We start from the raw sequence: 26,430 nt of genomic DNA, 5'->3' as shown, positions 1-26,430 counted from the left end.
GGTTAAGAGCGACGGGACTTGATTCAGAGGTCCCGGGTTCGATACCCACTTCAAGCAGCCTGTTGTCAGGCAATTTTCACTTGGAAATTTTCACCAAGTGAAAATAGCCCTCAGCCGGCATTGCTGCACCAATAAAAAAAAGTCAACCCTATTAGATTAATTCTAATAACAAAATCATCAAATATGGATGGATTAATCATTGGGTTACCATCTAAAAAAAATACGAAGTAAGGAGAAGTTTTAGCCCAACAGCTCATAGGACGTAAGGTTCTGATTGCTGTTCAAAAATAATAAATAAAAAAAAAATTCTATATTTACTATATCACATAGTACTATCCATAGATAAGAAAATCTTTCCAATTTTCTTTATAACCGACTTCTTCATTCTTCCTTATCTCCTAACCTTGCTTTATTTTTTAACTTCTTCTAATTACAGTAATACGTAATTCTAATTAAGTACCCGCTTAACGCAGAGGATACATTCCATCAAAAAAGAGCGTAATGCAAAGCAGCGCCAAACAAGGCTGTCCTTACCGGAAAATATTGGGGTTAGGGAAAGAAAGTTAGGAAATTGTTTAGGTACTAAATTTAACTAGTGGGGTGCATGGCATCGTGCCTTAAGGCAAATTCCTGCAACTTTCCGTACCGTAATTAATAATCTTGGTACGGAACCCAAAAAAAATTACACAAAATGTGTACACATTATTCAAATCTCTATAAAATATTTGATAATTTGAGGTACATATGTCCAATAAACATTTTTGACCGCCAAATGATATTTTTTTAACTTATTTTAATTGAAAGTCCATAACCGCTGGACCTGGCTTCCCAAAAAATTAATCAGTTCTTCAATGCACGTAAAATGTTTTTTGAATTATTTAAATCGGACGCTCCGTTCTCTTAAAAACTGAACTACTATTTTTGGTACTCTTTGCTCCGTATCTCCGTAACAGTTAGACCTGTCTTTGCCAAAAACTAATCACCACATCTCCCTATCAATACGAATTGAATGTTTTTTGAACCATTCAATTAGGTTGATCCGTGTTCCCAAAATCGTCGACGAAAATTTGTATCCGAACACACACACACACTTACATCCATTTTTTCTAAGTTATGCCAAAATGTTCAGAAACCTTCGAAACGTGAAGAAATGTAAAAATTTTCAATTTCGATTTTTGTACGATTACAATAACTTACACTGCGGAAAGTTATAAATTGTCTGAAAGTGTACTAATAATTGCCTGAAAATATTGTAAATTGTCTAAAAGTGCTTTAGATTGCCAAAAAATGTAGCAAGTTTATATTGTAAAGTGTCTGAACACGTTGCAGATTATCTGAAGACGTTGTAAAATAGAAGGTATAGACTGAAAAAATCAAATTTGCTTTAAAGCTTAAGGAAAATCAAAAAAATCAGGTAAATTAACTCGCCAACTTAAAAAAGCATGTGCCTGATAAATAATAATTAATATATTGCAATTTCCTATTGATTAACTTTATTATTTACGCATATCGGCAAGTACATACATTTTATCTTAAAGCAAAATGCCACTTATACCTATTTAATTTCATTGTTCATTTGTAATATGTACTCTCAAGTCAAGAACTTGAGGGTACATATTACACTTTCTTGTACATTATTTTCTTTCGCTGGTTTTTGTCTGGCTAATTGTCGGAGTTGATAATACAAAACTGACTATAAAATTGGGTGAGAAAATGAAGTATTATTGGATAGGATTAAAAAAAACCTTAATCTTCCAAATTTTTACAAACCCACAAAAATTTATCGTGGTAATTACTTCAGTCTGTAATAGATATCCGAAGAACATGGTTTTTTCATCTCTAAATGATTTTTAAATAATATTTACCTAATGACGACGAATAAACGAGTATGTTCAAGTAAAATAAATAAGATGTCATTTATGTATGTTACGCAATGGTTCAAAAACGTTCTTATTCTGAACACTCGACCGTATAATAATGTCGGGACGTGACAAAAATACACAAAATGCAAAAGACAAAAGACAAACCGGACTTTTTGCATAATTTGTCGTTTTTTTTAAAAATTAATGCGACATGAGAGTACGGAGAGTACGTTATTTTATGTCAAGTTCAAAAGTCACCAGAGAAATTACTTGGTAAGAACAAGAAGCTACTTCTGAATTGTTGCAAATATGGTACACTTTTTCGTTACATTTCAGAAAAATGTTTTAACTTAAGATATAAATTTGCCCAAATTTATAGAAAAAATATGAAACTAGTGGGGTGTATGGCATCGTGCCTTAAGGCAAATTGCTGGAACTTTCCGTACCGTAACGAAATGTTCGAGGAATACTAAATGTTTTTAAATAGATCATTATAAATATTGTAACATTGTCTAATATTTATAAGAATTATATAAACTGAAGTGCAAAGTTAAAATTATTTGTTTAAAGTATATTAGAACTTTAGTCAGAATTAAAAAATCTGAATTATTTTCGATATACAAAAAAAAGAAAAAGACAAGCAGAAAGTTCTTTGAATCATTTAAATCGGACGCTTAGTTCTCTCAAAAACTGCCATTTTTTAATATTTAGCTCCATATCTTCGAAATGGCTGGGCCTGCCTTTGCACAAAAATTAGTAAACACTTTTCTCAATCATTACTAATTGAATGTTTTTTAGATCATTCAAATCGGATACTCCGTTCTCTCAAAAACTCAATTTTTATTTTCTGCACACTTTGCTCTTTATCTCTGTAACTGCTTGACCTGCCTCTGCCAAAAACTAATCAGCACATCTCCCTATCAATAGGAATCGAATGTTTTTCGAACCATTCAAATCGGTTGATCCGTGCGCCCGAAAACGTGGACGAAAAATTGTATCCATACATACACACACACACACACATCCATTTTTTCTGAAGTATGCCAAAATGTTCAGAAACCTTCAAAACGTCGAGAAATGTAAAAATTTTTTGATTTCGATTTTTGGACGATTACAATAACTTACCCTACGGGAAGTTAATTATGTTATTACTTTTACACCCGTCCAATAAATTTTTCGTTTCTCGTACAAGTCTTATTGACCTATTCTTTTTTAAATTGACGTGTTTATTTGGATAATTTTTTGGTGCAAATTTGATTTTTTTAGTCTATACTCTCTATTTTACGACGTCTTCAGATTTCCTGTGATAGCTGTGTAATTGGACAAACTTGGTAGCTACTCCAGAGAACAAAAAAAAATCTTTAAGATTTTAAGATCCTGAAGTGGAAATTTGTATCTAAATGGCCAAAAACCAATAATTCTTATAAACTCTAATTATTGCCTCTGATTAATTATTTATTATTATTGCAAAAATGCCAAAATAATTTAGAAAGACGATTCCGATTCCGATTCGATTCGTTTCCAGAGTGTTTGGAGCGTGATGGCATTTCTAATTTTTAATTTCTGTCGAAAGTAAGGAAGATAGTACGATAGTACATATAAATATATGATGATCATGATGATGATGACAACCGAAGCGAATAACGTTAATTGTTCTGATATAATAAAGATAACATGTTTGGAAATTTTTTATTTATTTATATTTATACGACAGTCTAAATTTCATGAAACCGCATTAGTAATTTTACAATTGAAAATTGATATGATTTCTATTGTGGAATAATAGAATAATTAAGTATCTTTGGCTACATGGTGAAACTATTTGCTTGAAATTGCTATTATTATTCTTATTTTTACATCTATAGATATCATATGCTAAATAAATATCAGAAATATTAGATAAACTAGTTGATATTGGTATTTTGCCTTGAGGCAAGTTACATGAACTTCCCGATATGTGTAAATATTCGACTTAATCAATAAAAAAAAAAAATTATGAGTGATTATAAGTATTCCGAGTGGATTTATTACACACCATTGAAAACGAACGAACACTCTATCGTTATACCAAGTAAATCGTCTAATTTTAATTTTAACAAAGGTCAAAAAACTACTTATTTTCTCAAACTTTGATGAATTTTTAAAATTAAACTACTTGTCGTAAGGCCATAATATTTCAGTAAGTTCTATAAGGCCATGATATATATCGCCAAAAAAGTTCCATAAAAATAGGCTTGAATTTTTTTTTTCAACAGATTTTTTTCACTTTTCTGTTATTTACAAAGAAACGGCTTGGATGATCGTCGTGCAAAATTGATAAACGCTAGTCCTCATCGAGATACATCGAATGGCTTCTAAATTTTTGAAATCGGTCCAGCCGTTTTTGAGAAAACGTCGATTTATGGCAAAAAATTTGTACAAATATACACACACACATACTTTTTGAAATTTCGTAAAAACATGAAATTAGTGAATCGGATTTTTTGATGAAAATATAAACTTCTTCGGGAAGTTAATAAATCAAATTGAATTATAAAACTTCATTAAAGTTTGCAACAATTATAAAACTTCATTAAAGTTTGCCACAATTTTTCCGTGGCGCGGACCTCACGTTTAGAAACATTGCTTTAAATCGTTTGACTAGTAAATTAAATAATGTATGCGATTGCAAATTTTCTTTCGTGTGCAATTTCCCCAAAATCAATGCAATGAATTTTAAAACTAAATAATGATCAGTCGAGCAGTTTCTACTAAAAAGAAATTCCTTCAAATCAAAAACAAAATTAAAGTGATGATCAGTCAAGCAGTGTCTTCGCAATTACCAGTTAATTAAAAAAAAACATCGTCAACCCATTAGCTTTTGGTAAAAATCTGCTTATCCTTCTCTGCACAATTAATTCTTAAACAAATTTTAAATCGTTAAAACTGTTATGCCATCCCTCGAAATCGTGCAATATTATAGGGCAACATGTGGTAACACCAAAGAATCTGTGGTACCCCTTTGGCAACACTGTTTCCGCCACAGAGGAGCAAGAAGCAGTTCATCATCAGTCTCAATTCAAACATTATAGCAAACATTTCCATTTTATTGAAAATTCTGTCTGATTGTTTATAAATATATTTTATGTAATGTGTATGTAAGTCGCCTTTGCTTATTCTGAATTTATCATATTCTGCAAATTGGCACAACAAGTAGTTTCCTACTTCTTCTAATTACAAATTAATTGAAAAAAAAAATCGTCAACCCAAAAAACCTGATGGGTTTCAAGTGTATGTTTAAATTATTTTAATTGGAGAGACGTCGACTTTAGTTTTTCGTAAAAATCTGCTTATCCTCCTCTCGACAATTAATTATTAAACAAATCATTAATCGTCAAAAGTTACAAAATTGCAGAGACATTCGAATGATGCTAATTTATTGATAAAATTCTCAGACCTTATGTAAAGATCGTTTTAGCAGTTTTTTTTAAATACCAGTTTAAAATACAATATTCCATACTCAGAAATCGTAATTCATTAAAATTTTATCAAATCATTTTGATAAAAATCCGTCTATTGCTCATTTGGCAAAATAGTAAAACTACTTTCAAATGTTAAAAATCAATTACTATATTACCTTTAAAATTAACTTACATCTACTTCACAAAATCCATTATCAATTAAATCTCCAAAACAAAGGTCCTAATCTCCATGGGCCTCAAAGTGACTTCGGTACCAGCCAATGGGACGAAATGTTTCTCCATTTTGTATGTTTTGGCATCATTTGAATATTCACCGTGTCTTCTGGCTCTCTGATAATAAAAAATTTAAACATCAATACCAAATCCTAAAATAAATACTGATAAATAACTACCTTGTCATTGGTTTTCCATTTGAACCTCTCAGCTTCGCTCAACCATTGGTTACCACCTAAAGTAGTTTCTCGTAGTGATTTGACAGTGAATGCAGAGAACAAATCCTAAGAAAATTATATATAATATATATAATTATATAATATATATATATATATATATATATGTATATATATATATATATATATATATATATATATATAGGGCCGGTCCTGGAGTCATTAGCGCCCGCATGCTTTTTTTCTAGCGCCTTCCCCCCTAATAATTTTCACCGTTTTAACAGTTTATCATTAAAATTATATAAATATTTACATATTTTTTAAAAATTAATTTTTAATTATTCTGGATTTAGTGCACAAAAAATTAGATATAATCTAGAAGGGTATAAAATATATTGATTTTAAATTTATTTATTATTATCGATATCAATAAATAAAACAATCCCTGTCATAATTTCACATTTTAGTAATATTCAATATGTAGTAAATTTGTTAAGGATGTAAGTTTGACTACCATAGCAAAACAATTAATATTTTTGTTAGATTTTAATTTAAGAAATGCATTTCAGAAATAGTATTTATTATTTTGATATAAAGATCTTTATATCAAAATAATAAATACTATTTCTGAAATGCATTTCTTAAATTTTAAACTTTAATTTAACTCTTAAATTTTAAACTTTAATTTAACACAAATATTAAGTGAAATAAATAAATCAATTGTTAATTATTCTGGATTTCGTGCACAAAAAATTAGATATAATCTAAAAGCGTATAAAATATATTGATTTTAAATTTATTTAAAAAAAACGAGGCGATTCGGGAGTTGATTATAATCAAGTATTTTGAAATTTTCAATTATTTTTAACGTATGTGCAATATTAATATTTAAAAAAACTAGCATTTAATTTTCAAACCAACACTCGTATTTCATGTTGGATTTTTTTAATTTTAATTTGATTTAATTTTTCATTATTTACAATATCCAAAATTGCGTCGTAAACTTCTCCTTATTGATATCGTAGGAGACGTTATATTCAGAATATCAGCTTGTTTTAAAGTTAAATTTTTAACGTATTTTAGAAGTATTGTTAAAAAATCAGTAAAAAATGCAAAGAAATTACACATTTCTTGAACAATATTGAAAAAAAAACTTATTATATTTGATATGTATTACTTCTGTATAGTTAATAATTAATAAATTTAGAGTATAGACACCACAAAGGTATAAAACAAGCCTTAAGATTTTCGTTCCAAAGTAAATTTTGCTTCCATTTTTCATATTTGTTCCACGCATGTCTTCAACATTCAAAGTTCAACAGATGTGAAACATTTGCCACAAAAGCAAAAGTTGCAATTCAATTTCTCAGAATAAACAAGTCATTTTCTAAGCACTGACCCCCCATTTTTTATAATTTGTTTATGTTTTTTAACAAGTTCGTATTCAACTAAATTAGCTCGCAATTTTTCGTCAATAATGCCCAACAATTAATTTAATTTTTCGCAGGTTTGCGCTTATGGGATTGAACACTAGATAATTTCTTTTTCGATTCCACGGTAACTTCAAACAAAGAAAAAAATGAATAAGTAGATTAAGCAATAAACAGAGCTGTTATTTACTAATTTGCTGAATTATTAATCGGTTAATTGTCTCTTAAACAGAGCTGTTATTTACTAATTTGCTGAATTATTAATCGGTTAATTGTCTCTACTGATATCACATTGCAAAATAAATATGCTTTTTGTGTCTACGTATCCCTAGTTAAGTTAGATTGTTTATTATAATTTATAAAGTATTCTAGATTTTAAACAAATAATTCTAGATTTTATATAAAAAATATAAATAGTATATTATAAATTTAATTTTCGAAACTCGTTTTGGCGCCTCCTAAGGCTTGCGCCCGCATTTTTCGCATGCATCGCATGCAAGGCAGGACCGGCCCTGTATATATATATATATATATATATATATATATATATATATATATAATATTAAACTGATTATGTAGGAATTGAATGTTTTGGTTAGTACCTGTAAGTCTACAGTTGCTGGTAAAGACCACTCGGGGTGATCTTGTTGTTCAAAGAAGTGTTCCAGACGGAGAAGGACTTTACCGTTGCCCCAGGGTTCTAAGGTCAACAAATGTAGAGATGGTGGAAGTTCTTTCTTCAAAGCAGAGTACTGCAAAGACGAATATAAATTGTTATTGTACCCGATGGTTGTTTTGGTTCTCGAGTCATTGCCAAACTTACCTTTTGTGCAGTTTGTTTCCATTGTTCCTTGCTGAAGTTCTTCGCACTTGAAAAGAATACGGTTGCAGGAAGTAAGACATCTTGTGCCAAAACTCTTTCTCTGCCCAAAACAGTTTTGTCTAAAATAAATAAAATAAATAAAATATCAGACATATATACCAGATTCGATGAGCAACTTATGAGTGCTTCAATAAGATAAACATCGACACGATTTGCATTTTTTATAGGAAGATACTTAATTAACTTTCCATAGGGTAGTTATAGTAATGGGCCAAAAATCAAAAATGGAAATTTTTGCATTTCTCGACGTTTTGAAGGTTTCTGAACGTTTTACTGGCATACCTCAGAAAATTCATGGATGTGTGTGTGAGTGTTTTGTATGTTCGCATTTTTTCGTCCACGTTTTCGGGCGCACGGATCAACCGATTTGAATGGTTTAGAAAACAATCGATCCCTATTAATAGGGAGATGTGCTGATTAGTTTTTGGCAAAGGCAGGTTCAGCCGTTACGGAAATACGGAGCAAAGAGTGCAGAAAGTAGAAATTGAGTTTTTGAGAGAACGTAGCATCTGATTTGAATGATCTAACAAACATTCAATTTGTAATGATTGCGAGAAGACGTGATAAGTTTTTGGAAAAGACAGGTCAGGCCATTCCGGAGATACCGAGCTAAATTTGCAAAAATGGCAGTTTTTGAGTGAAACTTTCTACTTGTATTGACAAAACAATTGCTTTTGAGGATAAAAAATTATTACATCTTTTTTTATTTTTTATAAAATATTTTTGTAATTTTGAATTAAGAATTCAAAAAATTACCCGGGCTAAGCACAGTCTAAGCGCCACTCTGGTGCAAATGTTTACCCAAGTGCATTTAGACTGTTTTGTGTCTGGAGCACTTTTCCAATTTTGTGAAAACTATTGAAAAATGTGAAAATGCCGCCGAGCTAAGCACAGTATAAGTGAAAATGTCGCACAAAATTATTTGCAAATGCGTTTAGACTGTGATTATACGGTAGCACTTTTTCAGTTATGTGTAAATTAGGCAACTATTTTTTATTTAAATTGAATTGGAAATAAAATGACAATTGTTAATAATGTTCTGAAGATAAATTGATTTATGATTTACATTTGATTTGCTCAGATATAACAAGATAATGCAAACATAATGAAAGCTACAGTATTATTGTAATAATATATTTGAAAACGTTTAAAATTTCTCGAATATTTGATTACGGTACGGGAAGTTCCAGCAATTTGCCTTTAGGCACTTTGCCATACAGGGTAATTAACTTCCCGTAGGGTAAGTTATAGTAATCGCAAAAAAATCGAAAATGAAAATTTGTATATATCTTTACGTTTCAGAGGTTTCTGAATATTTTAGTATACCTTAGAAAAAATGGATGTATGTGTGTGTGTATATGTGTGTGCGTGTGTATGTGTGTGCGTGTTTATGTGTGTTCGGATACAAATTTTCATCGATAATTTGTCTCTATTCAGTTAAAGCAGTACGATTGCTTTGAAAAACAGTTCAGAATTTCCAAAATATTTCAAAATACACTTTTCTTCAAAAAGTCTTTTTTTCAAAAAAAAGTAAATTTTTGTCAAAAATTTATAGTTTCCCAAAAATCTAATTTTTCAAAGTAATTTTTTTTCAAAAATGTTAATCTTTCAAAAAAAAAATTTTGGTACGGGAAGTTCCAGCAATTTGCCTTAAGGCACGATGCCATACACCACTAGTTTTTTTATTATTTTTTATTAATTACCTTCAGTGCTTGCTGCCATTACATAATGGGTTCCTCTAGCTACCAAACCTTGACCATAAGCAGTTTCGTTTAAAGCTTCACCTACACCAAAGGCATCGTCTCTGAATAAACGTCTGTGCACCTATAATCAAAATAAATAACAAAATCAATTTTTAAATTATTTTTAGAAATTATTTTATTATAGAGTAGAGGGTAACTCTAACTTTAACTTAATTAATAATGAATTAGACATTCACAACACTTCACCTAATCAAATAATCTCCGTTTGCACAAGTTAATCTTTTTATTTTCTTTCAAATATCTCGTTATTTTCTTATTCTGTTTATAAATATTATTGTTACATTCTGCATTATATGCAATTTTATCTTAGCATTTTATGTTACTAACTATATATTGTAATTTTGTATATATTTTATTTGTTATTCATTATGTAAAATAATTGTATTTTTGAGTCCTCTTGGAGAAATCTGTGGGCTATATATTTAAATAAATAAATAAATAAATAAATAAATATAGGTAAAAAGAAATGGATTAATAAAATTTGCGTTATCACAAGACTTTAATCATTACTAGAATTTAAGTGATAATCAAATCAATCATTTTTACATATTATTATAACTAATTAATCTTCATACATTTATATTGTAACTTTAATATAACACATTAACTATATGAAGCAATGTTGAAAAATCATGTAAATTAATTTCCCATTGTTTTTTCAAACGCGGCGGCATGTTCGAGCCTCACAAATTTTATTCATCTATCTTTGTCTACTTGACATAATAAAATAATTTCTTACCCTAGTATAAGTACTAAGCTAGTTATAAGAAATTATTCTTTCTGTACGTATACCTTGACTCGATAACATCTAATACATCTAACTAAAATTAAATACATTACATTTCTACAAACAATTTCTGAACTAGTTATTATATTCCAATCAGTTCTATGTTATTTCAGATCTGATTAAGCCTTTTTGATAATTAAGTATATCTGGTCCTTCGAGGTAATAAAGTGTTCGTGCGTAGTGATTTTTTTTTTTTTGGTTTAGTTATTAATAGTATTTATTTGTTTAATGTTCACGGTTCAAGTTATGCGTACAGAATAAATAATTTCTTATAACTAGCTTAGTACCTATATTAGGGTAGGAAATTATTTTATTATGTCAGATAAACAAAGATAGATGAATAAAATTTGTGAGGCTCGAATAGTAATTAAATATATGACTTTTTGCCATCATTACCATCAATTCCAATTGACCATCAGCCAAACTGGAACCACCTTGAGCACGATCTGGAATTACAGCTAAAGAAACACCATTACCAGAATTTGGAGCCATACCTAAAACAAGGAAATATAATAAATTAATTATGAGGATATGCACAAATGTTTCATTTATTCTCGTCTTACCTGTCAATCTCAACAAGGATGTGATAGGATAGTAATTTCCAGCTTCTTTTTCCACAATCGAGACATTCCAGGTATCTCTATGGTTCAACTTTCTGTGCAAAGTCTCTCTTCCATTAGAATCAGTTGAGAAGTGACCATCAGTCTTCAAGTTTGTGGAGAAACGATTGATTACTTCTCTACCATCAAATGGATCCCTGGATAAAAAACATCAAATAATTTTTTGCAAGATTGTTATAATTGCAAATTATTATACTTATGGTCAGGAATAGGTCCAACGACCCAATCAAACTCAACAGCATCAGCTCCAAGTTTATAAACCCTAACGATCTGGTGTACAAATTCACCCCAGGTCTGATGGACTTCGTCAACTAAATCACCAGCAACCATATCGAATTTGACTGGTTCCTTTCCGTTCAGGAAAGGATGTGCTGTTCCATTTGGACGGAAAATGTATGCACCTGAAGAACGGTTTTCAAAAACTTCGTTGTTACCAGAGGCTCCACGGTAGTAAACAAATTCCTGCTCCAGTGGAAGTTCTGTACCGTTGAAGGAGGCGTTGAAAATACGTCCAGTTGAAGTAGATAAGGTCAGACTGAGAGTCTATAGAAAAAAATATATTAGCAAAGATTAAAATGATGTTACTTTTTATTATCTTACCGATGATCCTAATACGATTTGATCAGCATCCTTGTATTCAGCAGATTTCAAATTGGCGTACAAATAGTCTGCATTTTCTTCTCCAGTGTTTTTAGATTTTTGACGATGCACAAAGTAGGAAGCAACACCTACTGCAGGAATATCTGCTGCAAACACTAATTCTGCTGTTGTTTTGGCAGTTCTACCAGGAAGGTTACGTACAAAGACAGGTACTGGCACCAATTGCGAAGGAACAGTTGCACCTGTAATAAAATTACAGGAAATTACTTCTACAAATTGAAGGTTTAATAATGTAGAAGTAAGGTGTAGATTTCTTCTTACCATTATGATCCATGACAGTGTAACTGATTTGAGCATCCTGAGTTCCAGCCTGAACAGGCAATCTGACAAACTGTTTCCTCGAACGAGCCAAGGGATTGTACAAAGTTACAACAAAGTTGTCCTCAGATTCAGTGTATGAGCACTGACTGATGTTCAAACCTGGACAAGTCTGCAGTTCCATGTTGAGTGCCATTTTGTTGTACTGGCTGGACACATTTGTGGCATTTGCAAAAATTTTTCTGGAACGAATGATAAAACCAGAGTTAGTGGAGAAACTTAGAAACATTTATCAAAAAGCATCAGAAATTCTAACTATGAAACAGTATCCTTACACTTAATGATTAAGATTTTTCAAAATAGGTATGTAATAAATATTTGCAGAAAAAAGTACTCCGTGGTCAATTGGAACGTGACGTCTTTATAACGTGATACACCAATATCTTTCTGAATTAGGGTTTGTCGGTTTTCAAAAACCGGTTTTCGGAGAAAATTATGGAATTCGAAAACCGGTTCTTTAGTGAAAAAAGTCGGTTTTCACAATATAAATGAAAAATGACAAATATAGCCATATATAAAAGATAGATGAAAGCGATTTGATTCTTGAAATATATCGGTTCAATAGCATTTGATATCTTATCAGTCTGCAATGGTTCCCAGAAAGGTTTTGTATTAATTAATTTAGATTTTTATACCAGTGTATATATTAATTTAAATCAGTGTGACTTCTTGAAGAAGTAACTTTTTCTACTCAAACTTAAAAAAAAAGTTTTAAACCCTAGAAGCCACAAATTAAAGAACAAAAAACTTAGAATTATTATATCAGGCTTTAAAAACAATTAAGCATAATTGGTCGCAAGTATGAGAGTATTTTCTATTTCAGGAAATTTTGTGAGTAAACAAAGAACACGTCTAAGTAGCAATTCGATAAATGTTCTCAGATTCTTAAAATCATATTTTATTAAACAAAAAAACAATTAGAATGTTTGGAATTAATTAATTAAAATTGTTCGGAACAGACAATACCCGAGTTTAGCTTAATTGTTTTTAAAACTAAAATTGGTATTAACAAGTATGTATCAACATGTATCTATTTTTTTTTAATTTAATGCATTTTTTTATTTAAAAATGTATAAACTTTCCTTTCACTATTATAAAAATATTTTCATTCTTATATGTGAAAATAATGCATGAATAACGAATAATTATTTTCAAAGTTATTTAATTAAGATATACTATTATTTTTTAGTTCTATTAATTAAAATTAAAATAATTTTGTTTACTATCCATAAAATTGAACAATAAATAAATTCAGTCAAATACTGCTCTAATTTACACTAAATTTGCGGATAAATTACAGAATATTCGAGCAAAAATTTATTTTCTATATAAAATTCAAAAACTGGTTAGAACCGGTTTTTTAGTAAAATTAAGATTCGAAAACCGGTTTTCTGAAATGTCGGTTTTTGTAGAAACCCTATTCTAAATCCCGCTGAAAATTGTAGGATGATAGAGCCTAGACTTTACTTTCTTAATCTAATTATTACTTTTGTCAGAGGAATTAGAACAAAGGCACAAGCAATCAGACAAAGAAATTTTACTATAAAAAGACCAACTTTTAAACTTGAAGCATCTTTCAATACCATAGACGGAAGAGGAGTACAGCTTTTTAATCTACGGGAAAATAATTTTTGGTACGGGAAGTTCCAACAATTTGCCTTAACTAATAGTTTCAGTTACCTGATGGCATCTCCTGCACTCTCAGCACATCCACTGACTGCATCATGAAGCAATCTAGCATAATCTTCAGCTACATGTTGTTTTTCAGTACCAGTAATTGCATCATGGTGCTGCATAACACCCATTGCTTCCCTTAATAACTCCAGACTGTCTGGTTCATTCTTGACGAGAGCGTTGAGCTGCTTGCATACCTAGTAGGAGGAAATATTAACATAAGAATCAAATAAATCAAATAAAGGACCGATTGGCCAACTTCCATACATTATGTTACTGAATCATACTGAATACTATCAACATGTCATGTATTTGCTGTGCATTCAGGCGTTTTACACATAAACTGCAACGTCAAGCGTATGTTATGAAGCTGTGTCAGAAAGACCCTGTTATCTGAGATAATATTTTTGATATTTGTGAGAAATAGGCCTGACTGCACACCAACCACATGGCTATTGCCAATAGTATGGAAAGTTATTCATAACATGGCCTTGCCATAACATTTTTCTGTTATGCAGCAGAATCTGTCCTTAAAGCAATATGAGATTTTTTTATATCTACCTGCAGCATATTGTTTCCAACTCGTTCGAACCATTTCAAAGTTGGTCTTGATGTAAAATATCCAGTCCAGTAAGTGTGTGGATCTGATGCATAAGGGAAGAAGTCATCGTTTTTGGTTGTCCAGGTTTTGTCAGCATCGTGCAGAGATTTCAGGTAACACGAAGGAGTTGAATAGAAGGCGTTGACTAAGGAGCCGTTGGATTGTCTTTTGTTGGTTTCTCTGAATAAGAAAAAAATGTTAACCAAATCTAAGACTGATAAAAATTTGGATTAGAAAAAGTTTAATAATAGAAGATACACAAACGAGAATTTTACAATACAGAAGTGGGATGATGATGTGATGATAAAAGCTTAATAAGTTTATTTGCAATTATTATCGATAAGAATGAGAATTTGGTTTATCAACACAAACTTAACTTCAAGTCTTCCAACCAAAATAAAAGCTGATTTTTATAACAAATATTTTTTACCAAATTTTTCTACGTTTTTCTACTCACTTAATAAGTTTATCCATATTCTTATACCACAAGTCAGCAATTTGGTAATTAAAATCTTCGCCCATGGTCAAAATTATATTGTCAGTCTGATAAGATGCAGCTTGCATTTTTGAATACTCTATAAATTTATCTATCTGCGAGATACAAGAAATTTAGAATCGAAAACAACTTTGAAGTGATGGTTGCAAAGAACTTTCGTTAATTTTAAAGGTAAAATTCAGGGCACGAATTGGTAGAAATTGTTCTTCATGGGCGCAAGATTAAATAAAACTGATTAATAGACAAAACAAAAATGGATAAAATTTTGATCCAAAATTACCAAGCAAGATAAATTTCGAAGAAGTCACTATTAAAATAAAATGGATGAATAAAAGCAATGAAAACCTGATGAAATGTGCAAAATTCTCAATAAATGTTGGGATCACTAGAAAACTGGTTTCAATATACGATCGTATATTCGAACTGCAATGTATTATACAAAAAAGCAATGTAGAAATGTTTTTAATTAAAAACCTTCAGAAGGTTTATCTCAATATTAATTTTAAGATGCATCGATGCATTATTTCACCATTAACCAATAATAATAAAGAGACGTATTACATTTGTATTACAATCACAAACAATTATCCCGATCCAAATTTTACCTGATCAATTTATCCATATTCTTGAAGTACATTTGTGCATCCATATAAGTAAAATCTCCACCCATTGTCAGAACAACGTTATTAGTTGTGAAATGCTTAGCTTGGGATTCCACAGCCATTAGGAATTCGTTAATCTTATTAAAATTTAAAAATCAGTAATGGATTTCAACAGCAAAAGTTCTTTGTAACCATCATGTATAGATATATAAAACCAGAAAAAATAGACACTTACCCTTCTGTCCACATTGTAGTCATAACTGCGTTTATCGTCAATAATTGGTTCATCCTGGCATAAAATATCGAAGCAAAAACCTGGTGGTGGACCGTAGTTATTGTAGAGGACTCCGGTGAATAAGTCACCAGCTTCACCTAAATTGTAATAAAAAACTAGTTGGTTTGGTATTTTGCCTTGAGGCAAGTTAAATGAACTTCCCGATATGTGTAAATATTCGACTTAATCAATAAAAAATAAATTTATTTATTTATGAGTGATTAAAAGTATTCAAAGTGGATTTATTACACATTATTAAAAATCGAACACGTCAACCCGTTCGGAATATTTTTTAAAAGCAATTTTTCAAAAATCAATAATTTTTATAATTGAGCCAGTTTTTTAGAGACCAAGTACTCTATCGTTATACCAAGTAAATCGTCTAATTTTAATTTTAACAAACGTCAAAAAAAACTACTCATTTTTTCAAACTTTGATGAATTTTTAAAATTAAACTACTTGTCGTAAGGCCGTAATATTTCAGAAAGCTATATAAGGCCATGATATATATATCGCCAAAAAAAGTTCCATAAAAATCGGCTTAAATTTTTTTCAACAACGAATTACAAAAAAACGGCTCTGCAGGTCGTCGCACAAAACTGACAAACAATAGTCCTCATCGAGATACATAAAATGGCTTTTAATTTTCTGAAATCGGTTCAGACGATTTTGAGAAAATGTCAATCAAATTAATTTTGACAAATGTCAAAAAAACGATATTAATTTTTGCAAACTTTGACGAATTGTCGTAGGGCCGTAATGTTTTAGTATGATCTACAAGACTATGGTATCTACCATTAAAAAAAAATCATAAAACTAATCAGCACGATTTCCAATCAATATCTTTCGAATAGTTTTTGAATTTTAAAAATCGATTCAGAACTGCGGGCTAAAACGTGGACATTTTTTTTCACTTTTCTACTATTCACAAAGAAACGGCTTGGCTGATCGTCGCGCAAAATTGCTAAACCCTAGTCCTCATCGAGATACATCGAATAGCTTTTAAATTTTTGAAATCTATCCATCCGTTTATGAGAAAACGTTGATTTACGGCGAAAAATCTGTTCACACACATACACAGACACACACATACTTTTTCCAAATTTGGTCTCATTCGATTCACTATGGCTTGAAACGTCGAGAAACCATAAAATTAGCGAATCTGATTTTTTAAAAAAACATAAACTTCTCCTTCGGGAAGTTAAAAAATTCAAACCGACCCTTTATCGGTTTATGATCTTCTTTAAATCATCGTTGCCCTATTCGGAATCTAAACGAAATCTTGGTTTAGCTCCTTAAAAATTGCCCTTTCTAAATCTGAGTCAAATTTATTGTTTTTATTAAAATTTTTGGTTCTTCTTAAAAGTTGCCCTGTTCTTAATCTAAGCCAAAATACCCTGCTAACAATCTAAATTTGTTGTTTTACATTCGTCAATCATTTTCCTCACCAAGATTGTCACTGGCATGCCATAACATTTCCGGTTCCTTCTGCTCCAATCTCCTCATCTTGTCCTGGTAATCCAATCTGCCCAAAAACATACCATCGAATCCCAATTGGGCAAAAATCGATGCTTGTTCTCTGGAGTGACCGAAAGGGTCGATTTGCCAACCTACTCTTGGCCTGGCGCACTCACCAAGGGTCTCGTTCAAACGCCTAAGGGAGAAAAAAATTAATAGGTATAAAAATAAATAGAATAGAATAATCTTATATATAAAAATGGAGCTCTCGATCAAATGATCCGCTAAAACTCGAAAACGGCTAAACCGATTTGGCCAGGTTTAGTCTTGAAAAATTCGTGCCAATCAGTAGGTTGTCGGAAAGGTGAGATATTATTTCAAAATCGCGTAGAAACTTTGCATTTTTAATTTGAACATTTTTGTAGAAGCGTAATTTGAATAAAACAATGGACGGTGGCTAATACGTCAAATGTCAAATGATTTTGCTAGATGATGTTCAATTACGTTTAATAGGATGTTTTATGTGAATATTATTTAATTATGATTGAATTGTAGTAAGCAGTTTATTTATACACAAAAACGTTATTAAACAGACCGCAAGTGTTACTAGAGACTCAAAATATCAACTTTTTTGAAATGTTAATATGAAAATGCACTTTTTGGCGTTGTAGCACTCTTTTTCTGCAAATCATATTTTTCTCAAACACGGTGCTCTGAAACATCTCATTTTTTTAATTATATACTCATTGGTATTTATAAAACATTTTCTAGTTTATATTAAATCTTATTTATGTTATTTAAATTTAAAATTTGGTATCGATCAAAGGGGCATTTTGTCGAATAACATTTTCCCAGTTATAATTTCCCAGATTTTATCGAAAAATAGATAGAAATATATGAAGATTCGGGGTTAAAAAGGTCCACCACCGATGTGTCAAAAACCAGTAAAGTTAAGCATTGTTTACCAACAATATTTGAAAGTAGAGGGAAAAAGATGTATAACCAGCTGTAACCTTGATTCTCATGACTTTGCAATCGGGAGATAAACAGTAATCTTAGTAATTTTTTAGCATTAGTTAAAAATGTAATTATTTTGTGAAATACATTCAAAATTGAAATAAGACATTAAACTGTTTGCCACCTGGCCGTTCCAAGTTACCCCGCCTATGGGGTAAAAAGGTCTAGATAACAAATTTTTGAAAGACAGCAAAAAAGCACATTTCTACAATGAAGAAGTAGCTGGCAGTTTTACTGAACGTAGTCAGATAATTGTTCGGAGGAAATGTGTTATTTGTTGAGATATAATTGGTTTGATTTTTATAATATAATTAATATTTGCTTAAAGTCAAATTGGACCTTTGTGCCTCGCCTTGCTCTACATATATACTTTTTATTAAATTTACTTTAATTCATCTAATGATATTTGAAACTTTTGAAAAAGAAGGTCAAAGAAGAAATACTTAATTCATTTTCTATCTCTGATCGCAGAAATTTGAAAATTTTGTATAAGCTCAGTGGTATTATTTACAATTGTACACAAAATCCAGAATCCAAAAAGGATCTGAAAAACTTGAAACGTAATCAATAAGTCGAAAGACCAAAAAAGACTTGGATTGGCATATAACATGTTTTCTATAGAAAGTGTATAAAACTTCCAGACAAAATATAGACAAACTAATGGGGTTTATTGTTTTATAATACGTCATTGTATTCAAAGCATTCAACCAACACATCCTTATACACTAAAAGTATTAATATTTTTGATTCTATAGAAATTGTTTAGAATATACCTTACTTAGCAAAACAACGTTTAAATATAAATATATGGGTATAAACTTTTTTGCTACACAGTCTATTTGTAACAAAGTGCTTTGAAGCAAAAATTAAAAAATAGAAGATCTTTGATTAGTAAATTGAATTCAAGCATTTGATTGACTCAATTTTAATTGTTCTTTTCCTCATAAGCTTTTTAGGGCTTTTCTATGATATTAATTTCTATTTCTATTATTATTTACCTGAATCCCCATGTGAACTGATCGACGATGCTCTGATAGTGGGTGACTGCTTCGTCGTTCATGCTCCAGGCGCCTCCGATGATTTCCAGGCGACCCTGGTCGATCAGCTCGCGCACTTTCTCCTGGTGTTCTGGTGTCTGTTCGCGCCACCATTTCATCAAAAATGCAGATTCGACGTAAATGAATCTAGAAAATAGATAGTCGATATAGAAACAAATTTGCTAAAATATTTTTTTGAGTTTAAGTGTTTTTTTAATCTTTACTTATATACCAATTTGCTACTAATTTTTACTTGTGAACAACTACTATTTTTTTTTTTTTGTTTTCTTTAATAAAAATTTAATTTCTTTATATTATTTCTAGACCTTTGGGGTCAATTAGTCAAAATATTTATATGACACAACAAAATTTTCTTTTATCCCCAGTATCATTATTACAAGCAGATAAGCGTAATATACAAAAAATAATGATTAATACCTAAATAAACTACCTAATTATTATATTTTAATTTAGTTTAGATAGTTTTTAGAAATAAAAATAAAAAATCCTTCGAGCCGGATTTGAACCAGCGACCTATGGATTTCGGCATTTGTTTACATTCTACAGTCCACCGCTCTACCAACTGAGCTATCGAAGGTTGTTTATATAGACCCCAAAAAACGATAACATTTTGGAAAAATTTGACACGTGCACTGAGGGTTACAATATTTTTTTAAAGATAATTATTTATAACAATTTTATTTAATTTATACAAAATTAGAGCGTGCGGTAAACAAGATTATTTTTTATATTTACCAAACAATGACTTGAATTTTTTTGCAAGTTTGCAAGAATAATAGCCATGTTCGATTTTTTTTGTCTTGTTTATAATGATGTATAATAATTTGCTTCGATTTCACAATTTGCTAAATGCGAAATATCTCTAAAAAAGACACAAGTAGACAAGATATTTTAAATGTATCTAAATTGCAAGACGATATGATCTAAATCAGGACTTCTTAAACTATGGCCCCCGACCCCAAATAGGGTCAAATAGGAAAATTCTAGGGTCGCGCGAGATTTTAATGTCAAATATGTATATCATTTTGTCTTGATTTTTTTATGTTCTCAATGAATTTTTAAACTATATATTTTCATATGTATTTGTATATGTATATTGTTAGCAAATAAATAAATGATGGGGTCGCCAAGAATTTCGCAATCGTAAATGGGGTCGCAAACGACAAAAGTTTAAGAAGCCCTGATCTAGATGTATGTTAAATTTTAGCAATAAGATAACAGAACAAGCTTATTCGAGTATTATATAAGTGATATAAGTGATTTGTTTCCATGTTTAAATTAGAGTTGAAATTTAATTTAATTTCATAACAAATTGCAAAGTGAACAGACTGAATGAAAATAGAAAGGACTCTACTAACGAGTAAACTACATTTTTTATACTACTATTATCGATCAGTAATAGAAAAGGAGTCTACCGATAGTCAAAATAGAAGTAATTTTAAAAAAAATAAAAAAGCATGATAAAAGGAAAAGGTATAATATCGAGATTTCAAACATTTTTGAAAATTTCAGCATCCAAAGAAATTGAGCTCATTTGAAAGAAAAATTCAATAGATTAATATATTTGTATATTCTATATTTATGTTTTTTTAATTTTTTTAAAATTACTTCTATTTTAACTATCGGTAGAGTCCTTTTCTATTACTGATGGATAATAGTAGTATAAAATTTCAGTTTACTCGTTAGTAAGGTCCTTTTTCTTTTCATTCAGTCTGGTTCACTTTGCATTTTGTTATGAAATTTAATTAGATTTTAATTTTAATTCAAACATAAACAAACTACTTATATAGACAATATATTAATGAGCAATCTAAATTTTAAAAATGAAAAAATATTATTAATTAATATTACATACTTCTTAGCAGGATCTTTGATGAGTTCAGCAACGACAGAATCCAAAATATACTGCACACCTGCCTTCTGGATTGTATTTCTACCTATAAATAATTTTTTTCATAAATTGTAAAAAATACAATATCTTTAAAAAAACTGTAAAAAACTTACATGACAATTGAATATTAATTTAACATGTATTGTGAATGTTGGGAAATATATACTAATTAATAGATGATTCAAATTTATTATGTTAAAATTAAATTTATTTTCATACCTGTCAAATCAATTTATTTATAGTAACCAAAATGGCTGAACTTGGTTAGATTAGTATTAAAATTAACATTATTTTTAAATGGCATACCTTAATACTTTGATTTGTACAAATAATTGTAAGACACACTCATTTTTAAGCTAATTAGATTTTCAAAATTTTTATCACTTTTCTTTTATTAGAACAGTTAGAATTTTAATTATAAATTTCAAAACCGCCACATTAGCATTCGACATTCTTGAACAACTTCATGTGTGTTTTTTATGTTTAAAAAATTACCAGCGTTACCAACCTATTTGTTTAAATATTTGAATTCAAATTTTTAAAATGTGCAATTTAAGTTAAATACAAAATTATTAAATAGAAGTTTCTGGAAATGTTGTGTTATTTGAGAATTTGTTAGTTATTTACAATTGTCTACAACTCAGGTGAAATGCTGTCGCTTTGCAACTAATTATGTACGTTTCGATACTGCATTTGTGCCATCATTCAATGAACAAAAAATCTAAAGTATATATATATATATATATATATATATATATATATATATTATTGATTATATCTTTATGTAATTGTTATGTCTCGATGTTATTTAATATACCTATCTCTAAATAAATATTTATCCTTATCGCCAACAATGATAATTAAATAACAATAATAAATTGGACAGATAAAAATAATTCCAATTCGTATAATCTTTAATCTACATTTCAAAATAAACAAAACTTAAATTTCTTGATTAAAAATTTCTCAAATAGATTTCACGTGGATAAAAATAAAATAGATAAGGCTATCTAGAAAATTATATATGTTCGAAAAGTTTAAGGAAAGATTATTATATAAAAAACTAGTTGTAAGTGGCATTTTGCCTTAAGACAAGTTGCATGTCTAAATCATTTTTTTGTTATAATTTATTTTTGTTAATCCAGACTTTAATGTCTTATTTGTATAAGCAATTGACTCGATTTTTCCATTTCTACGTATTTTCAACAAAAAACAGTGATTTGCTAAATATTATTTTTCTATTAAATATTAGTTTAAAAAACAGAAATTTATTTCTTAAGTATAAATAATAAAATCAAATTATTTGCGATTGATTTGCTTAATATTTTTGAAATTATCACTATTTTATCAATTTACAAGATAGCAAAAAATCGACATTTCGATTTCGAGAATCATCAAAATTTTATCTTTATTTTGCGAAATGTGTAGCGTTATGAAAATTTTTACTGATTTTATTGACTGATTGGAGTTATTTTGAGATATTGTAATGTGTCTAGACAAATTAAGAAAAAGGAAATGGAAATAATACTATTTAATTCCTAACTAAAATTGTATATAATACTTTGGCATAATATGTACCTAATTGTCTTTATACCAAATTATTAATCTTGATTCAATCAATATAAAATATACTATGTAATTTAGAATTTATTTTCGTATATAATTCATATTAGATTTTTTTCTACTTACTTCCATAATAATACTGGTCAACAGTTTTCAACCAGCCTACATCATCGTGTGTGTGTGGCACCAGGTGGACGTTTAGCATTCCTGGTTTTGGAACAGGACAACTCTGGAAAAATAATATTTATGAAAACCTTTGATCTAAAAAATCAACATTATAAAACTTGACTTTAAAAGATTTTTAACAGTGGTGGTTCAAGCACTGCGAACTCCTATATCATTAGAATGCTTAAAATATATCGAAAAACTTTATAGAACATTTTTCTCAAAATTAAGCTCACTATCGATGCCTGATGTTATCTTCTATATATATGAAAATAAGTCGGGTTTTTCTTCCTGACGAAATAACTCCAGAACGCACGAACCGATTTCGACAATTTTGCATTCGTTGGAAAGGTCTCGGGCTCCGCAAGGTTTATAGCTAAGAAAATTAGTGGTGCATGGCTAGTGAAAATTGCTGGAACTTCGTAATTAAAAATTCGAGTAATGACATTAGTGACAATTATCAGAATTATGCTTGGTTAAGTCAACGAGCAATTCTTGCCGCAAAGAATAATGATGTACACGCACTGAATTTCACCATTCAATTAAAAATTGCTGGCGATTTGGTGACATACCAATGATTCCAACTGCTCTTCCGTTTGACTTCAAACAATTGCAATTTCCAGTTCGCCTTGCGTTCGCAATAACAAGTCGCAAGGCCAATCGCTTAGTGTTTGCGGGATAAATTTCAAATAGATTATTCAGAAAATCATTGTTTTTCACATGGGCAGTTATACGTTGCCTGTTCACGAATTGGAAAACCATCCGCTTTGTTTGTGTTAACGTCAGACCAAAAAACAAAAAATGTGGTTTACCAAAGAGCACTTCAATGAAACGGATGATTTGCGGATTCACTTTCATTTACTTAGAGAAGTTTAACTAAAAAACACTTCATTTTTGTAACCGAAATAAATTCATTACTGTTGTATAATAAAATCATATTTTTCCTTTTCAAATATAAAACAAACAAAAAATTTCTTCATCTTTCTTACGAAACCATCTGGTGGCGAAACGGAGTTCGTCGGGTTTGCTAGTTTTGAATAAAAAAAATTAGACTATCGAGAAGGGATGCGAAGTTCTGGATGAGATAAGCCTAATTCCAAAATTTCAGGAAAATTGAATCAAAATAAAAATAATCGGAGGCAACATCCAACTTTTCGATCTATTCTAAGTATCTACTTACATCGTATCCGCAAGTCGCCTTCTTCTGAATTTTGTGGCTGTACTCCTGGTACTCTTCCTCCGAGGAAACAGTGGCGTGCCTGATGCGGTTCGTCATGTCGCCGGCGTAACGACACTGTACGCTTGCCAAAAGTGCCAGGGCACATAATGCCAGCACCGGTGCTCTCAACATTATGACCAGTCCCTTAAAAATAATAAAAAATAAAAATTTAATTAAAACTAGTGGTGTAGGGCATCGTGCCTTAAGGCAAATTGCTGGAACTTCCCGTACCAGAATTATATATTCGAGGAAAAAAATCAGTAATCAATAAAAATTGATCAATGATTAATAATTGTTTTAAACATTTTCAAATAGATAGTTATAATCACTATATACTTTATCGTTCATTAAATATACAGTGACGATCTTATCGCTCGAAACACTTGAGAAGGTTTACATTAGCAAAAGGTGCCGAATGAATCCATCTGAGGATATATGTTTTACGATCAGAATAAAGCATTTGAAATATATATTAGGTTGTCAAATATGTCCCTTCCGCCTTTTTGTATTATAAACCAAGAGCAAAAAAGCGGAAGGGAGATATTTGACAACCTAATACATTTTCAAATAGAACTGAAATTTATATTTGTATATTTTTGAAAATTTTGAAATATATTTTTTTTCTGAAATTTTCGAAATTTGCTTGAACTGTATAAGTAAATTTTAAGAATTAACAATCTTGGTAAGGAACCCAACAAAATTGTAACAAAACTAGTACTCATTTTTAAAAATTATATCAAGTATCTGATAATTTCATGTGCATATGTCTAATGATAATTTTTTGACTGCCAAATAACAATTTTATTTTACTTTTTTCTCTTTATCTCCAAAACCGTTAGACCTGCCTTACCAAAAATTTCTCAATCAATTCTTCATTTCGTCAATACTAGTAAAATGGTTTTTGAATCATTCAAATCGGACACTCAGTTCGTAAATTCTCCGTTCTCAAAATCGTAGACGAAAAATTGTATCCAAACATACATACATACATACACACACATTCATTTTTTCTAAGGTATGCCAAAATGTTCAGAAACCTTTGAAACGTAAAGATATGCAAAAATTTCCATTTACATTTTTTTTGCGATTACTATAACTTACCCTACGGGAAGTTAATTGAAGGAAACTAGTGGTGGATGGCATCGTTCTTTAAGATAAATTGCTGGAACTTTCTGTACCGTGATTTGAAATTTATAAAAGATTTAATTTTTTTTGAAAACTTTGAAAAAACTAGATTTTTGAGAATTTATAAATTTTTGAAAATATTAAATTTTCTATAGGATTTGACTAAAATTTGTATCCAAACAAACACACACATACTTCCATTCTTTCTAAGGTATGCCAAAATGTTGAGAAACCTTTCAAACGTAAAGATTTATAAAAAATTTCATTTACGATTTGTTTGCAATTGCTATAACCTACCCTACTGGAAGTTAATAAAATTCTTACTATAGATAAATTTAAAGTAAAACATACATCTACCCAATTAATAGATAGAAACTGAAATTAAGCTGCAAAAAAAAGATAAACCTCTATACGTTTCGAGTCCTAATTACACAAAAACCACAGAAATAAAAATACTGATAAATAAAATTTCATTTATTAACTTCCCGTAGGGTAATTTTAGAGCTTTTGATCAGAATAGACCAAAGCTTATGGTCAGAAATTTTCCAAATTAATTACTCTTTATTTCACTAACGTAAATTTTATTTTAAGTATTTTTACTTCATATCACAATGCAAGGTTTCATACAAAAAATACGGAAATGCAAAGTATGTACAAAATCAATATATGTAATAATAAACATTGATAAGGATATGTAGATAAAAATATAAAAATGTGTGGAGAATAAAAACAATGTAAATATTTAAGTAAGTGGCTAAATGTGACGTCAAGAATAAATAAGAAATTTAATAAAAATTGCTTTACCTATCTATCTTTTTTAATTTTCACTCAAAACAACTATTTATTATTATCTCTTCCTGACCGCACTGTTTGGTAACAGAAGCCGGTCTGACTGGTTCGCAGTCGCGCTCGTCCGATTAATATAATAATAAATATTTTGTTGTCGTATTTTATCTAACGTTTTAAGGACACCATTCACTTGACAAATGTACGATTTACCACAATAACCAAAAAGAAATCCAATTATAAAAAGACGATTTTCAAGCACCAAAGTAATAGATAAGTAAATTAATAAGATAAGATGAGAAATAAGATAAGATAGATAAGTAAATAA

At 29.9% G+C, this 26,430-nt stretch overlaps 1 protein-coding gene and 1 non-coding gene across 6 annotated transcripts in view; both read right to left on the bottom strand.

Moving 5' to 3' along the window:
* Nucleotides 1-5,422: 5,422 nt before the first annotated feature.
* The window catches only part of LOC113363777 (lysosomal alpha-mannosidase-like), a 48,558-nt gene continuing 27,550 nt past the window's right edge, over nt 5,423-26,430 (bottom strand). For 2 of the 5 annotated variants that reach the window (XM_026606261.1, XM_026606262.1), the window contains exons 3-20: nt 22,934-23,036; nt 21,209-21,290; nt 19,294-19,479; nt 17,269-17,474; nt 15,782-15,918; nt 15,550-15,683; nt 14,409-14,628; nt 13,854-14,044; nt 12,117-12,355; nt 11,796-12,037; nt 11,392-11,738; nt 11,139-11,332; nt 10,972-11,069; nt 9,729-9,849; nt 7,966-8,084; nt 7,745-7,894; nt 5,716-5,820; nt 5,423-5,653 (exon numbers count right to left, since the gene is read on the bottom strand). In XM_026606261.1, coding sequence (XP_026462046.1) covers nt 5,522-5,653; nt 5,716-5,820; nt 7,745-7,894; nt 7,966-8,084; nt 9,729-9,849; nt 10,972-11,069; nt 11,139-11,332; nt 11,392-11,738; nt 11,796-12,037; nt 12,117-12,355; nt 13,854-14,044; nt 14,409-14,628; nt 15,550-15,683; nt 15,782-15,918; nt 17,269-17,474; nt 19,294-19,479; nt 21,209-21,290; nt 22,934-23,036 — 3,006 coding nt within the window. In that variant the 3' untranslated portion in view covers nt 5,423-5,521. Of the gene's footprint in view, nt 5,654-5,715; nt 5,821-7,744; nt 7,895-7,965; nt 8,085-9,728; nt 9,850-10,971; nt 11,070-11,138; nt 11,333-11,391; nt 11,739-11,795; nt 12,038-12,116; nt 12,356-13,853; nt 14,045-14,408; nt 14,629-14,905; nt 15,040-15,549; nt 15,684-15,781; nt 15,919-17,268; nt 17,475-19,293; nt 19,480-21,208; nt 21,291-22,933; nt 23,037-24,152; nt 24,336-26,120; nt 26,211-26,430 lie in introns of those variants that run through there. The other 3 variants (XM_026606260.1, XM_026606263.1, XM_026606264.1) reach the window with 3 other exon arrangements.
* On the bottom strand, nt 19,839-19,930 carry Trnay-gua. The gene is given in 2 exon segments: nt 19,839-19,874; nt 19,894-19,930. It is a non-coding gene; the product is annotated as a tRNA-Tyr (tRNA).

Source organism: Ctenocephalides felis, unplaced genomic scaffold (assembly GCF_003426905.1).
Source record: "Ctenocephalides felis isolate EL2017-DRISC unplaced genomic scaffold, ASM342690v1 CF-g0.4_SCAFFOLD_00845, whole genome shotgun sequence".
Lineage (NCBI taxonomy): Eukaryota > Metazoa > Arthropoda > Insecta > Siphonaptera > Pulicidae > Ctenocephalides > Ctenocephalides felis.
The sequence above is the reverse complement of the archived record's forward strand: the minus strand, read 5'-3'. Positions and strand labels throughout refer to the sequence as shown.